The sequence below is a fragment of the Panthera onca genome, chromosome A1 (genome assembly GCF_046562875.1).
Source record: "Panthera onca isolate mPanOnc1 chromosome A1, mPanOnc1 haplotype 2, whole genome shotgun sequence".
Lineage (NCBI taxonomy): Eukaryota > Metazoa > Chordata > Mammalia > Carnivora > Felidae > Panthera > Panthera onca.
Genome location: NC_138339.1, coordinates 129,819,241 through 129,837,399, shown reverse-complemented (window position 1 = coordinate 129,837,399; position 18,159 = coordinate 129,819,241). Strand labels below are relative to the sequence as shown.

Genomic DNA, 18,159 nt, shown 5'->3' with positions numbered 1-18,159 from the left:
TCACCGGGGTGTGGAGGGGTGGGGCTTGGTGTAAGCAAGTTAGGTAGCAGTGTCATGGCTGGGCTGGTTCCCGGAGGGGTCTCTGCATGAACACTGCCTCTCTAAGACATGCTCCAAGATGAGCAACTAACCCCATTCTTTGCCCCAGGTGCTCCTCAGATCGCTGTTTCCATACTGTATTTCAGCGAGCTGTTTGCCCTGCATTTTCTCCCAAGCAGCCCCAGTACCCTCTGAGCTCTATCGGAGCCAAACACTCTGACTTTTAAAACTCCAGGCTTTATCAACAAGAGCCAAAGTATGGAAAGAGCCCAAATGTCCATCAGCAGATGAATGGATAAAGAAGATGTGTGTGTGTGTGTGTGTGTGTGCATACACACATACAATGGAGCATTACTCAGCAATCAAAAAGAATGAAATCTTGTCATTTGCAACTACATGGATGGAACTAGAGGGTATTACTAAGCGAAACTAGTCAGTCAGAAAAAGACAAATATCATTTGACTTCACTCATATGAGGACCTTAAGAAAGAAAATAGATGAACATAAGGGAAGGAAGGCAAAAATAATAAAAAACAGGGAGGGGGACAAAAACATAAGAGACTTTTAAATATGGAGAATAAACAGAAGGTTACTGGAGGGGTATGGAAGGGGATGGGCTAAAGAGTAAGGGGCATTAAGGAATCTACTCCTGAAACATTTTTGTACTATATGCTAACTAACTTGGATGTAATTTAAAAAAATAAATAAAAATTTTAAAAAAAAAAACAAAAAACTCCAGGCTTTAAGCCCTGCTGGTTGTAAGAACTCAGGAAATTCAAGCCTTCTAGCTTTTCAAGCCTATTGCTATGGGGATTTATTTTCTGCTTGTGCTTACCTGTGTGTTAGTCTCTCTATCCCCCTTCTCTGCAGTTGCAGCTCCCTCCCCACCCTGGGGGTCACAGTCTGTCACTCTCCCAAACTGTGTCTTTGTACTTTGTACTCCATCACCATCTTCCAAACTCCTGGTATAGATCTTTGAATTATAAATTAGAAAAACTTTGGTTTTGTTCTGTCCTGGTGCCCACTAACATTAATGCATTATTTAGTGAATATTGTTTTGTGTGTAGCACTGTGCCAGGTATTTTGGGGGATAATGAAGCCAAAAACTTGGACTCTGCTTTTAAAGAACTTAAAATCTACTTAGAAAAACAAGGAAACTATTTTAGAAGATAGGTAGGATCACAAATGAGTAATTTGAAGAGTTATGTAAATGGTACATTTGAAAATATAGGTTCTTTAGGAGCTAAAAGGTGGTGGCTGTAGCACAGTGAGGAAAGAAAAAATAGATAAATTGGACTTCCTTGGGGTGCCTGGGTGGTGCAGTTAGTTAAGCATCCAACTCTTGATCTTGGCCCAGGTCATGATCTCACAGTATGTGAGTTTGAGCCTCGCCATTGGGCTCTATACTGATGGCGCAAAGCCTGCTTAGGACTCTGTCTCTCCTTCTCTCTGGCCACCCCCCCCCCCCCCCCACTGTGCTCTTTTTCTTTCTCACAAAGTAAACTTAAAAAAAAATTTTTTTAACTTAAAAGAGAAATTGGACTTCCTCAAAATAAGATACTTGTTTTTCAAACTACATCATCAAGAAAGCAAAAGGAGGGGCGCCTGGGTGGCTCAGTCGGTTAAGCGTCCGACTTCAGCTCAGGTCACGATCTCACGGTCCGTGAGTTCGAGCCCCGCGTCGGGCACTGGGCTGATGGCCCAGAGCCTGGAGCCTGCTTCCGATTCTGTGTCTCCCTCTCTCTCTGCTCCTCCCCCGTTCATGCTCTGTCTCTTTCTGTCTCAAAAATAAATAAACGTTAAAAAAAAAAAATTTAAAAAAAAAAAAAAAAAAAGAAAGCAAAAGGAGCCCACAAAATGGGAGAAAATATTTGCCAGTCATATATCTGAAAAGGGACTTTTTTTCTGGAACATATAATGAACTGTTATAACTCAGTAACAAAAAAAAAAAACCCCACAATTAGAAAATGTGCCAAGGATCTAAATAGATATTTCTCTAAAGAAGATATATATGTGTCCAAAAACACATGAAAAGATGTTTAACATCATTACTGATTAGGAAAATACAAATCAAAACCACAGTGAGACCACTTCACATCCCCCTAGAATGGCTATAAATTAAAAAGACATATAATAGTATTGATGAGGATATGGAGAAATTGGAACCCTCATATATGCTGGTGGGAGTGTAAAATGGTGTAGCCACATTGGAAAACAGTTCAGCAATTCCTTGATATGTTAAACATAGAGTTAACATATGATCCAGCAGTTTTACTCCTAAGTGTCTTACACCCAAGAGATTTTAAAACATACATCTACACAAAAACTTGCATAGGGATGTTCATAACAGTATTATTTATAATAGCCTAAAGATGGAAACAACTTCATTGTCCGTTAACTGCTCAATAAAATGTGGCATATCCTTATGTTGGAATATTATCCATCTGTAGAAAGAAATGAAGTTCTGATACATGCTACAACAGGTAAGAACGTCGCAAACACACTAAGTGAAAGCCAATTACAAAAGACCTCATATTATATGCTTCTGTTTATTTGAAATGTCCAAAATAGGCAAATCTATAGAGACAGAAAGATTAATGATTGCCAGGTTAGGCAGTCGAGAGGAATGAACGGTGACTGGTGACTGCAAATTGGTACAAAGCTTTTTTTTGGAAGTTGAAATATCCTAAGATCAGATTACAGTAATGGTTGCACAACTGTATGAATATACTAAAAAAATGTTGAATTGTATGGCGAATACAGGTGAATCGTATGGCATGTGAATTGTATCTCAATAAAGCTGTTTTTAAAAAAGGGATGGTCTTGAATAGAAATGTGTTAAAAAGCCTTCAAGGGAAGAGGTATGGCTGAACTGGATCTTAAAGAATGGGGAAAAATCAGATTGACCGAGTAGAAGCCATTTTATGTATGTTTGTAATTTTATTTTTTCTTTTTAAAGTAATTAATGTGCTCATGATAAAAAAAAAAACTTACAGAAAAATATGAGTTGATAAGAGGTAGTCTTCCCACTCATTCCTGACCTTCTAGTTAAAGCCTATGATCAGCTTTTTTTTTTTTTTTTGCATGTATACAATATAAATGTATTTACATTCACATTGTTATATGTCTATATTTACACCTACAACTTATCAAAACAGAATCATTGTAAGGGAGAGCCTGGGTTAAGTAAACCAGGGTAAAATGAATGAGAAAATTACAGTCAGATTATGAAGAATGAATGGGTTTAGAATTTAATAGAAAAAATGATAAAGTAGGATATGTTTTAAGAGTTAGGATTATTGTGTATAGGTACTGTGTGGTAATTCCCAAGATACTGGAACACATTTTGTCTTCCTCAGGAGCAGCCTAGTTAGAAAGGTGACAAGCACACATAAGGCAGAAAAAGACAAGAACTGTAAGAGCTCTGAGGAATAAGAAAGAGAATTTCTGTCTGAGGTGGCCAGAGAGGATTATGTAGGACTGAATTGGGGGGTTAATTTATTGACTATAAATGGTTAAGTAATTAGAGGTGTAGGGACAGTAAAACGCAAGGTGTTTTTGAACACTATCAGGAAATCCATATGGTTGAAATGGAGCATTCGTATAGGAAAGAATGGCAAGGTGGCGAAGAAGCAATACCTGGTGTTTATTGAGTGGTGCAGGATTGTGACTAAGGCTGTAGCAAATCGTGAGGTGTTTGTTTTTGAGAGAGAGACAGAGCATGAGTGGGTGGGGGGCAGAGAGAGGGAGGCACAGAATCTGAAGCAAGTTCCAGGCTCCGAGCTGTCAGCAGAGTCCCCACAGAGCTCAAACCCATGAACTGAGATCATGACCTGAGGGAAGTTGGGCGCTTAACTGACTGAGCTACCCAGGTGCCTCTGTATTGTTTCTTTATTTGTGTTTAACTTTTTTTAAAATTTTTTTTTTCAACGTTTTTTATTTATTTTTGGGACAGAGAGAGACAGAGCATGAACGGGGGAGGGGCAGAGAGAGAGGGAGACACAGAATCGGAAACAGGCTCCAGGCTCCGAGCCATCAGCCCAGGGCTCGAACTCACAGACCGCGAGATCGTGACCTGGCTGAAGTCGGACGCTTAACCGACTGCGCCACCCAGGCGCCCCAATTTGTGTTTAACTTTGACTAGTTTTCCATGGGTTTAATTTTATTTTCTGTATCCTCATAGCCTAGTCCAGTGCCTGGCACATAGTAGGTGATTTAGTAAATAATTATTTAAGTGGTTGATTTCCATAGTTGGGGCTGTTTTGTTGTTGTTGTGTGTGTTTTGTGTTTTGTTTTTTGTTTTTTGTTTTTGTTCTGACATCCAGGGTTTCTTCCCTTCATGGAATTAAATATAAATTTTGGGTCAGATCACCTTCCTAGGAGCCATCCAGAAGACAGCTTCGTTTCAGTCCTGCATTCATGCTTTTTCATTTTTATAGGTATCCTCTGACTTTAGGAATTCTCTTATAAACTATTGTATTCTCATCCCACCACATTTTATCCTGACCTTGGCCCACTTAGGCCTACTTTCCTTTCTTGCCTTTTGTGGAAATTGCTAGACAAATTTGTTTTCAAGTTCAAAAACACCTTCTGGCCTGCTTGTTTATTCTTCTCCCTAGAAGTTCATGGTTCTAGTATACCTGATGACCCAACTGCCTTGTTCTTTTGTCTCATTTCACACTAACACCTAAACTTTAAATACTCTGCTATATTTTTTGTCTTTGTCTTTGTCTTAGCTTCTTTTACTAGGTGGTATGCTCTGGGGATAGAGCAGGGATTTTGCACTCTAAGGACTGAACAAAAGCACAGATGTCACAACACTGTAAACTACCCTGGAATTAAAATTTAAAAACACAGATTTCTTGGGGCACCTGGGTGGCTCAGTCAGTTAAGCAGCCAACTTCAGCTCAGGTCATGATCTCGCGGTTCTGTGCTCACAGCTCAGAGCCTGGAGCCTGCTTCAGATTCTGTGTCTCCCTCTCTCTCTGTTCTTCCCCTGTTCACATTAAAAAATAATAAAATAAAAACAAAAGAACTACAGATTTCAAAGAAGGGATATCCAGGATCTGGTGGACTGGCTGGATTTAAGGAATGAAGCTTCCTAGAGTTGTCACAATAGATCCAAACCCAGATAATGCCACCAAGAGGCCGTAATAGAAGCCGAGAAGTTTCTGAGTGGAGTACCATAGCTGAGATGTTAATATCCAATGCTTTTAAGAATCAATCCTGTTCTTTTTGTTGCTGCTCAAAAGATATTTTCTGAACACAAAATTTTTTTCATAAGTGATAATGAATGGTCCATTCATTGAGGGTATATTATATGCCAGTCACTGAACAGGGTGTTTTAAAATGCATTATGTGAACTCCATAGTAATCCTGTGAGGTTTTATAGGCAAGAAAACTGTGGCACAGGTGTTCACATTGCAACCATGGTGTGGAACCAGGGTTAGAGTCCAAACCTCTCTGAATCCTAAGCCCATACTTTTTGTTTTAAGTTGGATTTATTGAAGTGTAATTTAGATAGGTCAGTCTTTTTTATTTTAGCCTTTATAGTAGATGAATGCTAGTATCTTGAGTGGTTTTTTTTTTCATTATGGTTTTATTTTGCATTTTTCTAATGTTTATGGATGTTAAGTGTCCTTTTAAATGTTTATTTGCCATCTGAGCATCTTTGGACAAGTGTCTATTCAGATATTTTGCCTATTTTGAATGGGATTTTTGTCTTACTTGGCTGTGAGAGTTCTTTTTATTCTGGATGCAAGCCCTTATCATACATGTGTTTTGCAAATATTTTATTAACTGCTTTTCCAAGGACAGCAGTTTTTATTTTGATGAAGTTCAGTTTATCAAATTTTTTCTTACAGTTTTTTTTTGTTTTCTGTTTAGGAAATCTTTGACCCCAAATTGCACAGATTTTCTACAGTGTTTTCTTCTTGAAGTTTTGTAGTTTGAGTTCTTACATTTATGTTCCATTTCAGGTTAATTTTTGAATGTAGTACAAGGTAAGGTTGAGTTTTTCCTTCTTCCAGCACCCAGAGCCTACAGTGTTAACTATTATCCCACCCTGCCTCCAGTCTTAACCTCCCATCATTAAGTATGTGCCTTCGTGCACATGGAGTCCTCCAAGTCTCCTACTTAGCAAGTACTCTCACAAGAGTTAGAGTGAATGGATAGCAGCATCTTGTACAATGTCTTCAATATAGTAGTCATTCATTCAGTGATAGCTATGAATTATTGGTAAAATTACTCATTCTTCCATTTAGCTAACATAGAGAACATCAATTTCGTGTGGGGGGATACATTAGTGAACAAAGTTCCTGTTTTTATGGTGGTTACATGCTACTCATTAATCTACAAATCACAAGATAAGATACTACTGTAATTTTATTAAATGACTAATATTAAAGTTGAGGGTGCGTTTAGGTGCAACAGTGAAAGCTTCAAGTTGATATCTCAGCACTCTAATGTTACGTTAGTTTAATAAATTAGGTTCTAAGAATATCTTAGAAGAGGAATAGGTCATCCTTGGATTTGTAGAGACAAACATTAGAAGAATATCCCCAGCAGAGCCTGGTTTCACCTATTCCTAGGAGATTAGGCAACCAGCTGTCCTTGGAAGCAGGCCAAGGAGATCATTTATCACACTTAACTTGTTCACAGTTTTCTGTGCTTGAACAGACTTTGAATCAAAGCATAGTTTTCCATGTAAGTTTGGCCTTCAGATTCAGAATGCACTGGTAACTCACTGTGAGTTTCTAGTCCACTCACTAATTCTGTTTATTTTTTAAATAAATTAAATCGTTAGCCTGTTAAAGATTAAGTTTTTACAATGTACTTTACATAATGTGACTCTATCCAGTGACTTCTCTGGGACATGTTGAGGGCAAGGCAGTTTATTAGTTTTGTTTTGTTTTGTTTTTTACTAGCTGTGAGGAGTTGGACAAGTTACTTAATGTCTCTGCTTCTCAGTTTCTCTGTGCCTCCTATAATTTATAGCCTTGCTAGCATTAAATGAGATAGATCACTTTTACTAAGTATTAGCCCAGGACATCTTAACTTCTTTTCATTCATTTGCATTATAAACTAGTGAAATTTATGTATTTATTTATTTTCAGAATCGTCTAAAAGAAATTGAACAAAATCTTTCTAAAATAATGAGACTTGACAATGAAATTAAAGCCTTGGATAGCCGAAAGAAGCAGATGGAAAAAGATAATAGTGAACTGGAACAGAAGATGGAAAAGGTTTGTGGTGGTAGAATTTTGTTCTCCAAAATTTTGAGATTATTTAATGAACCTCATTTGAAACCATTGTTTCAGTCATATCTCGGAAAAAACACAAATCTTGTTGTTTGTGTTATTTCCATGTATATGTTAAAAAGAAGGACATTGAGCAGGTGCCTGGGTGGCTCAGTCTGTTAAGCATCCAACTTTGGCTCAGGTCATAATCTTGCGGTTCATGAGTTCGAGCCCCACATCAGGCGCTGTGCTGACACCTCAGAGCCTGGAGCCTGCTTCTGTTTCTGTGTCTCCCTCTCTCTCTCTGCTGCTCCCCGGCTTGTGCGTACTCTCTCCCCTCCCCCAAAATTAAAAGAAATTTTTTTAAAGGATATTGAAGAAGTTTAGTTCATATTTTGTACCTCAGAATGATAACTTCATATATTTACTCATTAAAGCTCTTTATTTTGATTCTATACAGGTTTTTCAAGGGACTGATGAGCAACTAAATGATTTATATCACAATCACCAGAGAACAGTGAGGGAGAAAGAAAGGAGACTGATAGACTGTCAGCGTGAACTGGAAAAGTTAAATAAAGAATCAAGACTTCTCAATCAGGAAAAATCAGAACTGCTTGTTGAACAGGGTAGGACAAAATGTTAACTTGGTCTCTTTTCCTGTTATATTAAACATTTTCTGCATGAATAATGAATCTCCAGGAAATTATGCTAAGTGAAAAAAGCCAATCTCAAAAGATTATATACAGTATGTTACTATATAACATTTATATAACATTTTTGAAATGTCAAATTTTTATTTTTTATTTTTATTATTTTTTCAATTTTTTAATTTATTTTGAGAGACAGAGCAAGTAGGGGAGGGGCAGAGAGAGGGAGAAAGGAGAATCTCAAGCAGGCTCCACACTGTCAGCACAGAGTCCAACGTGGAGCTTGATCCCACGAATCATGAGATCATGACCTGAGCTGAGATCAAGAGCTGGACACTTAACCGGCTGAGCCACCTAAGCACCCCTATTATTATTTTTTTAAGTTTATTTATTTTGAGAGAGAGAGAGAGAGAGAGAGAACGTGTGAGCAGGGTAGGGGCAGAGAGAGAGAGGGAGAGAGAATCCAAAACAGGCTGTACCCTCAGTGTGGAGCCCAGTGCAGGACTTGATCCCATGACTGGGAGATCATGACCTGAGCTGGAATCAGGAGTCAGTCATGTAACCTACTGAGCCACCCAGGTGCCCCAAAATGTCAAAATTTTACAAGTAGAGGACAGATTAGTGGTTGCCAGGGTTACTAAGTAGGAGAAGGGACAGGAGGAAGGTTAGTATGGTTATGGTTATAAAAGCACAAGAGGTACTATCGTGGTATTGGAGCTGTTCATTATGTTCACTGTCTTGGTGGATATATGAACTTATGCAGTCAATTATATAGAACTTAATACATACAAATAGACAAAACACTGGGGAAATGTGAATAAATCTGATGGATTGTATCAGTGTCATTATCCTGACTGTGAAATTGTACTGTAGTATTGCAAAATATTACTAAAGAAAACATTGTTTTTCTACTCACAACAGTTCTGACACCAGTTGTATGGGTTTTTCCACATCAAGCAATTCTCCCACTTCTCAGTGGATAAGATTACATTCTCACACTAGTTAGAGTTAGGGCATTCCCCAAGAAGTCCCAAAAGACTGCCTCCCTAACTCAGATTCCAGTTGCAAGTCCCAAGTTGCCTGTCACATATAATTCTGATCAGTTGACTATAAATTAGGGGTCCCCACAACCCCTTTCTGAGGTCTAATAATTTGCTATAATGATTCATAGAACTTAGGGAAACAGTATTACCAGTTCATTCTAAAGGATACCACTCAGGAACAATCAAATGGAAGAGATGCATAGGGCAGGGTCTGGGGAAGGGGCCTTCAGCTTACATGCCCTCTCTGTGCAGCACTCACACATGAACAGGCACCTTGATATGTTCGCCAACCTGAAAGCTCTCTGAATGCTGTCATTTAGGGTTTTTATGGAAATTCCATTACGTAGACATGGTTGAATAAATCATTTTAGTCATTGGTGATTCAACTCCATCTTAAGCTGCTCTCCAGAGTTGGGGATGGGGGTACTGAAAGTTCCTACTCTCTAATTACATAGTAGGTTCCTTTGACAACCAGCTCCTCTAAAATTCACCTCATTAGAATAAACTGAGATACGGCTGAATAGGATTTGAAATGAATAACAAAAGATGCTTCTTTCACCTGTATCACTCAGAAATTCTAAAAATTTTACATGCTTTGTGCCAGGAACCAGGGACAAAGACCAAATATGTATTTCTTTTTATATATATATATAAATTCTTAAAAATGTTTATTTACTTTTGAGAGAGAGAGAGCACAAGCAGGGAAAGTACAGAGGGAAAGAGAGGGAAACACACAATCTGAAGCAGGCTCCAGGCTCTGAGCTGTCAGCGTAGTGCCCAGTATAGGGCTTGAACCCACAAACCGTGAGATCATGACTTGAGCTGAAATCAGAGACTTAACCAACTGAACCTCCCAGGTGTCCCTAAATATGTGTTTCTTTTATTATGTCACATTACCACGGTTACCAATGGAGGGAACTGAGCAAAGGATATAAGACATTCTGCTGTTTTTTTTTTTATAACTGCAATATGAATATACACTTATTTTAATTTTTTAAAAATCAGTTGATGAAAGAATTATTATGGTTGTGTTTTTTAAAGGTCGTCTACAGCTACAAGCAGATCGCCATCAAGAACATATCCGAGCTAGAGATTCATTAATTCAGTCTTTAGCAACACAGCTAGAATTGGATGGCTTTGAGCGTGGACCATTCAGTGAAAGACATATTAAAAATTTTCACAAACTTGTGAGAGAGAGACAAGAGAAGGAAACAGAAATTGCCAACCAAATGATGGTAAATATTGTTATATTCTTTTGTTTGTATGAGATTCTCTAATTAAAATGTTTTAGGGGCACCTAAGTAGCTCACTCCATTGAGTGTCTGACCTTTGGTTTCGGCTCAGTTCATAATCTCACAATTTGTGTGATTGAGCACCATTTCTGTCCTGCTCCATGCTGTCACCAGAGACTGCTTGGGATTCTCCTCTTTCTGCCCCTACCTTGCCTGTGTACTTTCTCTCTCTCAAAATAAATAAATAAACTTAAAAGAAAAGAAAGAAATAGCTTTTAAAGATTGTGTTAATTTTTGGATGGACCTCATTTTGTCTTTTTTTTTTTTTTTTTTTTAATGTTTATTTATTTTTGAGAGAGAGAGAGACAGAGTGTGAGCAGGGAAGGGGCAGAGAGGAAAGGAGACACAGACTCGGAAGCTGGCTCCAGGCTTCCAGCTGTCAGTACAGAGCCTGATGTGGAGCTCGAACTCATGAACCGCAAGATCATGACCTGAGCCAAAGTTGGACACTTAACCGACTGAGCCACCCAAGTGCCCCTGTTTTGTCGTATATTTTAATTAGTGTTAGAATAAAATCTGTAGGAGATAGAAAACACCTTTATGGAAGCAACTTTTCTGAAGTTCATAAGGATAAAAATATGAAGAAGATACAGACTTATATTTAAGTTTTATTTATTTTTTAAAGTTTCTTTTGTGAGTGACTATGAGCAGGGGAGGGGCAGAGAGAGAGGAAGACAGAATCCTAAGCAGACCCTATGCCAGCACAGAGCCCAGTGTGGGGTTTGAGCTCAGGAACCATGAGATTATGACCTGCACCGAAGTTAGATGCTTAACCAACTGAGCCACCCAGATGCCCCTATTTTGATTTTAAGTAAATTTTTTTTCTTTTTTCCCCTCATTATTTTGAGAAATAATGAACATATATCATTGTATAAGTTTAAGGCATATGGCCTGATTTACATATATTGTGAAATGGTTACCACAGTAGGCTCAGCTAATAACCATTTTATTATATAGGTAAAAGAAAAGAAAGGGAAAAAAATTTTCTTTGTGATGAGAACTGCTAGGATCTCCTCCCTTAACAACTTTGCTTTATACCATATGGCAGTGTTAGCTGTGGTCATCATGGTGTACCTTACATCCCTAGTATTTACATATAACTGGAAATCTGTACCTTTTGACCACCTTTCTCTAATTCTCCCTCTTCCCACCCTCTACCTCTGGTGGCCCCAAATCTGATCTCTTTTTCTGAGTTTGGTTTTTGTTTCTTGAGTTTGTTTTTAGACAAAAACATAAGTGAGGTCATACAGTATTTATCTTCCAAAAGTTCTTTTTAAAGGTAATCATAAAAAAAGTTTGCTCATAACTAATAATGATTATCTCAAGATGATGGTCATTACATTTTTTTGTACTTTTTAAATTTTCTTTAGTGTGCATCTATTAATTTTGCGTTCAAGAAACTTATTAATAAGTTCAGTGAAAACATTATTAATGCTCGTTTTCCTCATGTGTATTTAGAATGACTTTGCAGAAAAAGAGACTATGAAACAAAAACAGATTGATGAGATAAGGGATAAGAAAACTGGACTGGGAAGAATAATTGAGCTAAAATCAGAAATCCTAAGTAAGAAGCAGAATGAGCTGAGAAATGTGAAGTATGAATTACAGCAGTTGGAAGGATCTTCGGACAGGATTCTTGAACTGGACCAGGAGCTCTCAAAAGCTGTAAGACATTATTTGAGTAATCCAATAATTTTAAGGTGTAGGTAGGACACTTAGAATCTTGCATTCTGAAGTATTTTATCTACTGCTAATCCTAAGATACTGGCATTTCAATAAAAATGTCCACCTTGTTTAGGAATCTCATATAAAATTAAAAAATATGAGTATTATAATTACACCAACTCTTTGATTCTGGCACTGGGTGGATTGAAAATTAGAATCACCTAGGAATCTTTTTAAAAACACTTATGCTTAGACCATTCCTAATCAAAATCTCTAGGGTGGAGAATGGAAGGTCCACTCAAAGCCAGGTGATTCTTATGAGTACTTTGGTTAATAACCACTTACCTAAGTTAAAAGTATTTTCCCTCTAGGTTCCACACACTGTAGATTTTCTATGATTATTGCCATGTTATCACTTTTTATATGGTAAAAATTTTCTTAGCTCATCTCTTCTTTTTTATGAATTTCCAGATTTTCTTCTTCATTTGTAATCTGTCCCCTTGCTTCACACCTCTGCCACCAAAGTAGGCATTGTAAAGTTTGGCAATTCTCCCTCTCAGATTCCATCTTGATAATTTAAGTAAACATTGCTATTTGCAAACATTTCTGTCAATTTAGCAGTTTGTCACAATATTGCCTTGTGATGGGGAATCACCCGTCAGAAGAATCACTAAACTATATACTTAGATGTATTTTTCTCAGTTTTACAGTAAATACTCAGTTTTTTTCCTCTTTGACCTTCCAGGTTCATTTACTAATTCTCTACCATTATAGTAAGGCAGCTTTATAAGATTTTCCTTAAAAATCTTATTTCTTAAGCTTTTTCTCTTGTTGGATAAAAGCAAACAATCATTTTGTCATTGTTTTAACATGAATATATAAATTTGTGTGTTTGAATTTTTGATAAGGAACGTGAGCTAAGCAAGGCTGAGAAAAACAGCAATGTAGAAGCTCTAAAAACAGAAGTAATAAGCCTTCAAAGTGAGAAAGCAGACCTAGACAGGACCCTGCGTAAATTGGACCAAGAGATGGAACAGATAAACCATCATACGACAACACGTACCCAGATGGAGATGCTGACCAAAGACAAAGTATGACCTTGCTTTTTGTTCTGATTATACTTTCTGGTATTTGAAATAACTATGGAATATTTAGTTCATACTGGCATTATATTTTAGGAGTTAAGTGAGCTTAATACTCTGTAAAATCAGGGCACCTGAGTGGCTCAAGTCGGTTAAGCGTCTGACTTCGGCTCAGGTCACGATCTCATGGTTCTTGAGTTCGAACCCTGTGTCGGGCTCTGGGCTGACAGCTCAGAGCCTGGAGCCCGTTTCAGATTCTGTGTCTCCCTCTTCCTGTCCCTCCACTGCTTGCACTCTGTTTCTTGCATTGTCTCAAAAATAAATAAGCATTTAAAAAAAAAAAAAAATACTCTATACAATACACTTTGGAGTTTAAAAACTTTTTTGTAATTATAAAAATTAATATAGAAGAATATATACACATGCACATTGCTATTAATTTTTATCATATCTCATACAGAAGTTTTCTTTTTTTTAACGTTTATTTATTTTTGAGAGAGAGAGAGAGAGAGAGATACCATGACCAGGGGAGGGGCAGAGAGAGGGAGAGACACAGAATCTGAAACAGGCCTCTAGGCTCTGAGCTGTCAGCACAGAGCCCGATATGGGGCTTGAACTCTGAACGGTGATATCATGACCTGATCCGAAGTCAGACACTTAACCGACTAAGCCACCCAGGTGCCCCTCATACACAAGTTTAATTTTCATGTTTTCAGACTTGTTACTTTTTTCTCTTATGCACAGAAGGCAATCCCCACTGTAAGACTTTAAGAAATTTTGTATTCTAGGGGCACCTGGGTATCTCAGTTGGTTAAGCGTCTGACTTTGGCTCAGGTCATGATCTCACAGTTAGTGGGTTCGAGCCCCCCTCAGGCTCTGTGCTGATAGCTCAGAGCCTGAAGTCTGTGTTTGGATTCTGTCTCCCTCTCTCTATCCCTACCCTGCTTGCTCGCTCGCTCTCTCTCTCTCTCTGTCTCTGTCTCTCTCTCTCAAAAGTAAATAAAACATTAAAAAAAAATTTTTTTAATTTTGTATTCTTTCATTTTTAGCATTTTGTTTTTTAAGCCTAGAACTTTAATCAGTCTAGAATTTATTTGTTTTCTTAGGGGCACCTAGCTGGCTCAGTTGGTAGAGCATGTGACTCTTGAGCTTGGAGTTTTAAGTTAAAATTTGTGTTCTTCATGTAATGTGGAGATCTTGGATTTCATAAAAAAAAATTTTTTTTTTCTATAGTCTGACAAAGATGAACAAATCAGAAAGATAAAATCTCGACACAGTGATGAATTAACTTCATTGTTAGGGTATTTTCCCAACAAAAAGCAGCTTGAAGACTGGCTTCATAGTAAGTCAAAAGAAATTAATCAGACCAGGGACAGACTTGCCAAATTGAAGTAAGTATTTGCAACTTGTAGAAATGTAATACAGATCTCTTATTTCATGCTTTTATTTTTCACTGTTTTAATGTCTTGTCATTTATTGTCATAAAATGGTATGTCTTGTGTTAATTGACTTTGGTTCTACTGTATTTTATGAATCAAGTAAAATGGTGACATTGATTTGGGCCTTTTGTTCCTTGAAAGTTTGCAGAACTTAGTGAGAGGATTAAAATTCTCCTTTTTAAAAATGACACCTGAAACTATAAAACCCCTAGAAGAAAATATAGGGGGAAAGCTTCATTATATTGAAATTGACAAATATTTTCTTGAACCTGATCCAAAAGCACAGGGAAACAAACCAAAAATAGACAAATGGGGGCCTGCGTGGCTCAGTCAGTTAAGCGTCCTATTCTTGATCTCAGCTCAGGTCTTGATCTCCCGATTCATGAGATCGAGCCTCACATCAGATCCCTGCTAACAGTGCAGAGCCTGCTTGGGATTCTCTCTCTGCCTCTCTCTGCCCCTCCGGAGCTCATGCCCGCCGTTTCTCTCTCTATCAAAATCAATAAATAAAGTGGTTTTGGTTTTTTTTAAAGTAGACAGATGGGACTACATCAAAGTTAAAAACTTCTACACAACAAAGAAAACAATAGTGGGAAAAGTCAACCGACCGAATGGGAGAAAATATTTACAAACTATATATCTAGTAAAGGTTTATTATCTAGAATATGTAAAGAACTCCTATAATTCAACAACACAAAAACAGATAATTGGATTTAAAAATGAGCATGGGCACCTGGGTGGCTTAGTTGGTTAAGTGTCCAACTTCAGCTCAAGTGATGATATTGCAGTTCGTGAGTTCAAGCTCCACATTGAGCTCCATGCTGACGGCTCAGAGCTGGAGCCTGCTTCAGATTCTATGTCTCCCTCTCTCTCTGCACCTCCCCTGCTCTCATTTTCACTCTCTCTCAAAAAACAAATAAGCATTTAAAAATTTTTTTTAAAAAATGGGCAAAGGACTTGAATAGACATTTCTCCAGAGGCAATATTCAAATGGCCAGTGAGCATATGAAAAAATGTTCAGTATCACTAATCATCAGGGAAATGCAGCTCAAGGCCACAATGAGATAACACATCATACCAGTTAGGATGACCACTACCAAAAAAAACAAAAAAACAAACAAACAAAAAAAAACAGAAAATAACAAGTGTTGGTGAGGATGCTGAGAAATTGGAACCTTTGTGCATTGTTAGTGAGAATGTGAAATGATACAGGTGATATAGAAAATGCGTGTCTTTCAAAACAGAATTACCAGATCCAGCAGTTGCACTTCTGAGTATATATTCAAAAGAATTGAAAACATCTTGAAGAGATTTTTGCAAATCCATGTTTATTATAGAATTATTCTCAGTAGCCAGATGAATGGATAAAGACTCGGTATATGTTTGTGTATAACAATATTAACTCAGCTTTGAAAAAGAAGGAAATCCTGGGCTCCTGGCTGACTCATTTGGTCAAGCGAGTGACTCTTGATCTCTAAGTTGTGAATTCAAGCCCCATGTTGAGTGCAAAACTTACTTAAAAAAAAAAAAAAAAAGTTCACCCATCAACTTGGATGAACCTTGAAGGATATTATGTTTAGTGAAATAATTTAGTTTCAAAAGAACGAATACTATATGATTCCACTTAAAAGACCTACCCAAATAGTCAAACTCTTAAAAACAGAAAGTATAATGGTGTTGCCAGGAAATGGGGGAAGAGGGAAAGAGGAATTGTTGTTCAGTGGTTACACAGTTTCAGTTTTACAAGATGTAAAAGTTTTAGAGATAGGTTGCACAATAATGTGTGTATAGTTAACACTGTACTGTGCACTTAAAAGGTTAAGATGGTAGTTTTTAATGTGTGTTTTTTACCACAATAAAGAAAAAGTGATCACTTTTTTCTAATGTCACTTTGAGTGGTGGTTGGATAAGAGTCAAAAATTCCTTACAGATTTTTGAGGAAGATAGTGGATTTGGCTTTGACCATGTTTAATTTGTGCTTGTTGTGGAAATATCTCTTAGGGAGATACTGGAGTTTGAAGTTCAAGAGATTGGAAATTGTTGCTTTGTAAGTAATAATTGAAGTCATTAGTATAGGCAATATCACTTTAAAGGGGTTTATGCAAAGAGAAGAGAAAAGGTTATGGTCTGATGCCTCAGAAACAGCAGCATTTACTGTTGGTAAGCAATGAAGAAGAGCAAGTAAAGGAAACTAGAATTAGGGGAGCTGGGGTGAGAGCCAAACAGGAGTGGTTCTTGTTCTTGATGCCTTGAGAAAATAGACTTTCAAGGAAGTGGCCAACAGTGTTTGGTGCTAAGATAGTGGTGTTGATGAGCATTGCTTAGTGACTAGGATGATCAAAGCATCATCTGTATTAGTTACTTTTATTTTTCCAGATTTTTACTGTGTCTCAAAATGGGAAGTATCAAGATATAGCACACATGCATTCATATACACTCATCTGAAACAAATTTCTCAAAATAGTACATGTCCTAACTATGCTCATTCTGCTCCAATATATTTTATTCTGTTTTGTTTTTTAAGATAGGTTGAATATAATGCATTATATTGATTACATGCCTTGCCTAGTGCATCATAACCTGCAAAGTGAAAAACCCTGATCTTTGTCAGTATGGAGGTTGGCTAGGATGATATTTAAGAGTTGGAATGGAGGGGTGCCTGGGTGGCTCAGTTGGTTAAGCGTCCAACTTAGGCCTAGGTCATGATCTCATAGCCCGTGTTGGGCTCTGTGCTGACAGCTTGGGGCCTGGAGCCTACTTTGGATTCTGTGTCTCCCTATTTCTCTGCCCTTCCCCTGCTCACACTCTGTCTCTCTTTCTCTCTCAAAAATAAACATTAAAAAAAAAGGAGGAATGGAGATAAATTGTACTAGTGAGCAAAATCTTCCATGAATGAGAGGGAATGAATGATGAGACCTAAGTAGATGACAGCAACAATGAAGGAATGAAGGAGAAGTTCTTATAGGAGAGAAGGGAAGTGATATTGTGAAAGGGTCCTACCTACCTACTCAAACTTTTCAAACTGATTTCTCATGTTTTAAAATTGTAATCTATATTTGTTCTTATTTTAGCAAAGAACTAGCTTCAGCTGAGCAAAATAAAAATCATTTAAATAATGAACTAAAAAGGAAAGAAGAGCAGTTGTCCAGTTATGAAGACAAGCTGTTTGATGTTTGTGGTAGCCAGGATTTTGAAAGTGATTTAGACAGACTTAAGGAAGAAATTGAAAAATCCTCAAAACAACGAGGTAAGTTACCTTCTTTTTTTACTTTTTTATATGTATGTTTATTTTTGAGAGAAAAAAATATTGGGAGAGAAAAAAATATTATTGGGAGAGACAGGGAGAGGGAATGACAGAGGATCCAAAGCAGGCTCTGCACTGACCACAAAGAACCTGTTGTGAAGCTCAAACTTATGAACCATGAGATCATGACTCGAGCTGAAGTCAGACACTCAACTGATTGAACCACCCAGGTGCCCTAAGTTACCTTCTTTATAATATTGAGGTACTTTGACACTTACGAATTTTCACTCACAGGTAACTGTTAAGGATGAGAGATTTAAAAACGTGGTTCTGGAGCCAAATGGCTTTAGTCCTGATTCTACAACTTGATGGCTGTGTGACTTTGGGCAAATTATCAAATCTTTCTTTTACTTCAGACTTCTCATCTGAGGACATAATTACCTACAATTTAGGGTTTGAGGGAAGAGTAA

The 18,159-nt window shown here is 37.5% G+C and overlaps 1 protein-coding gene across 3 annotated transcripts in view; it reads left to right on the top strand.

Annotated features, from left to right (window-relative positions):
* Nucleotides 1-18,159, top strand: part of RAD50 (RAD50 double strand break repair protein) — a 94,511-nt gene that overhangs the window by 26,178 nt on the left and 50,174 nt on the right. For all 3 annotated transcript variants that reach the window (XM_060636186.3, XM_060636187.3, XM_060636185.3), the window contains 7 exons: nucleotides 7,155-7,283; nucleotides 7,738-7,903; nucleotides 10,009-10,202; nucleotides 11,718-11,924; nucleotides 12,833-13,015; nucleotides 14,240-14,397; nucleotides 17,517-17,692. In XM_060636186.3, coding sequence (XP_060492169.2) covers nucleotides 7,155-7,283; nucleotides 7,738-7,903; nucleotides 10,009-10,202; nucleotides 11,718-11,924; nucleotides 12,833-13,015; nucleotides 14,240-14,397; nucleotides 17,517-17,692 — 1,213 coding nt within the window. The remainder of the gene's footprint in view (nucleotides 1-7,154; nucleotides 7,284-7,737; nucleotides 7,904-10,008; nucleotides 10,203-11,717; nucleotides 11,925-12,832; nucleotides 13,016-14,239; nucleotides 14,398-17,516; nucleotides 17,693-18,159) is intronic.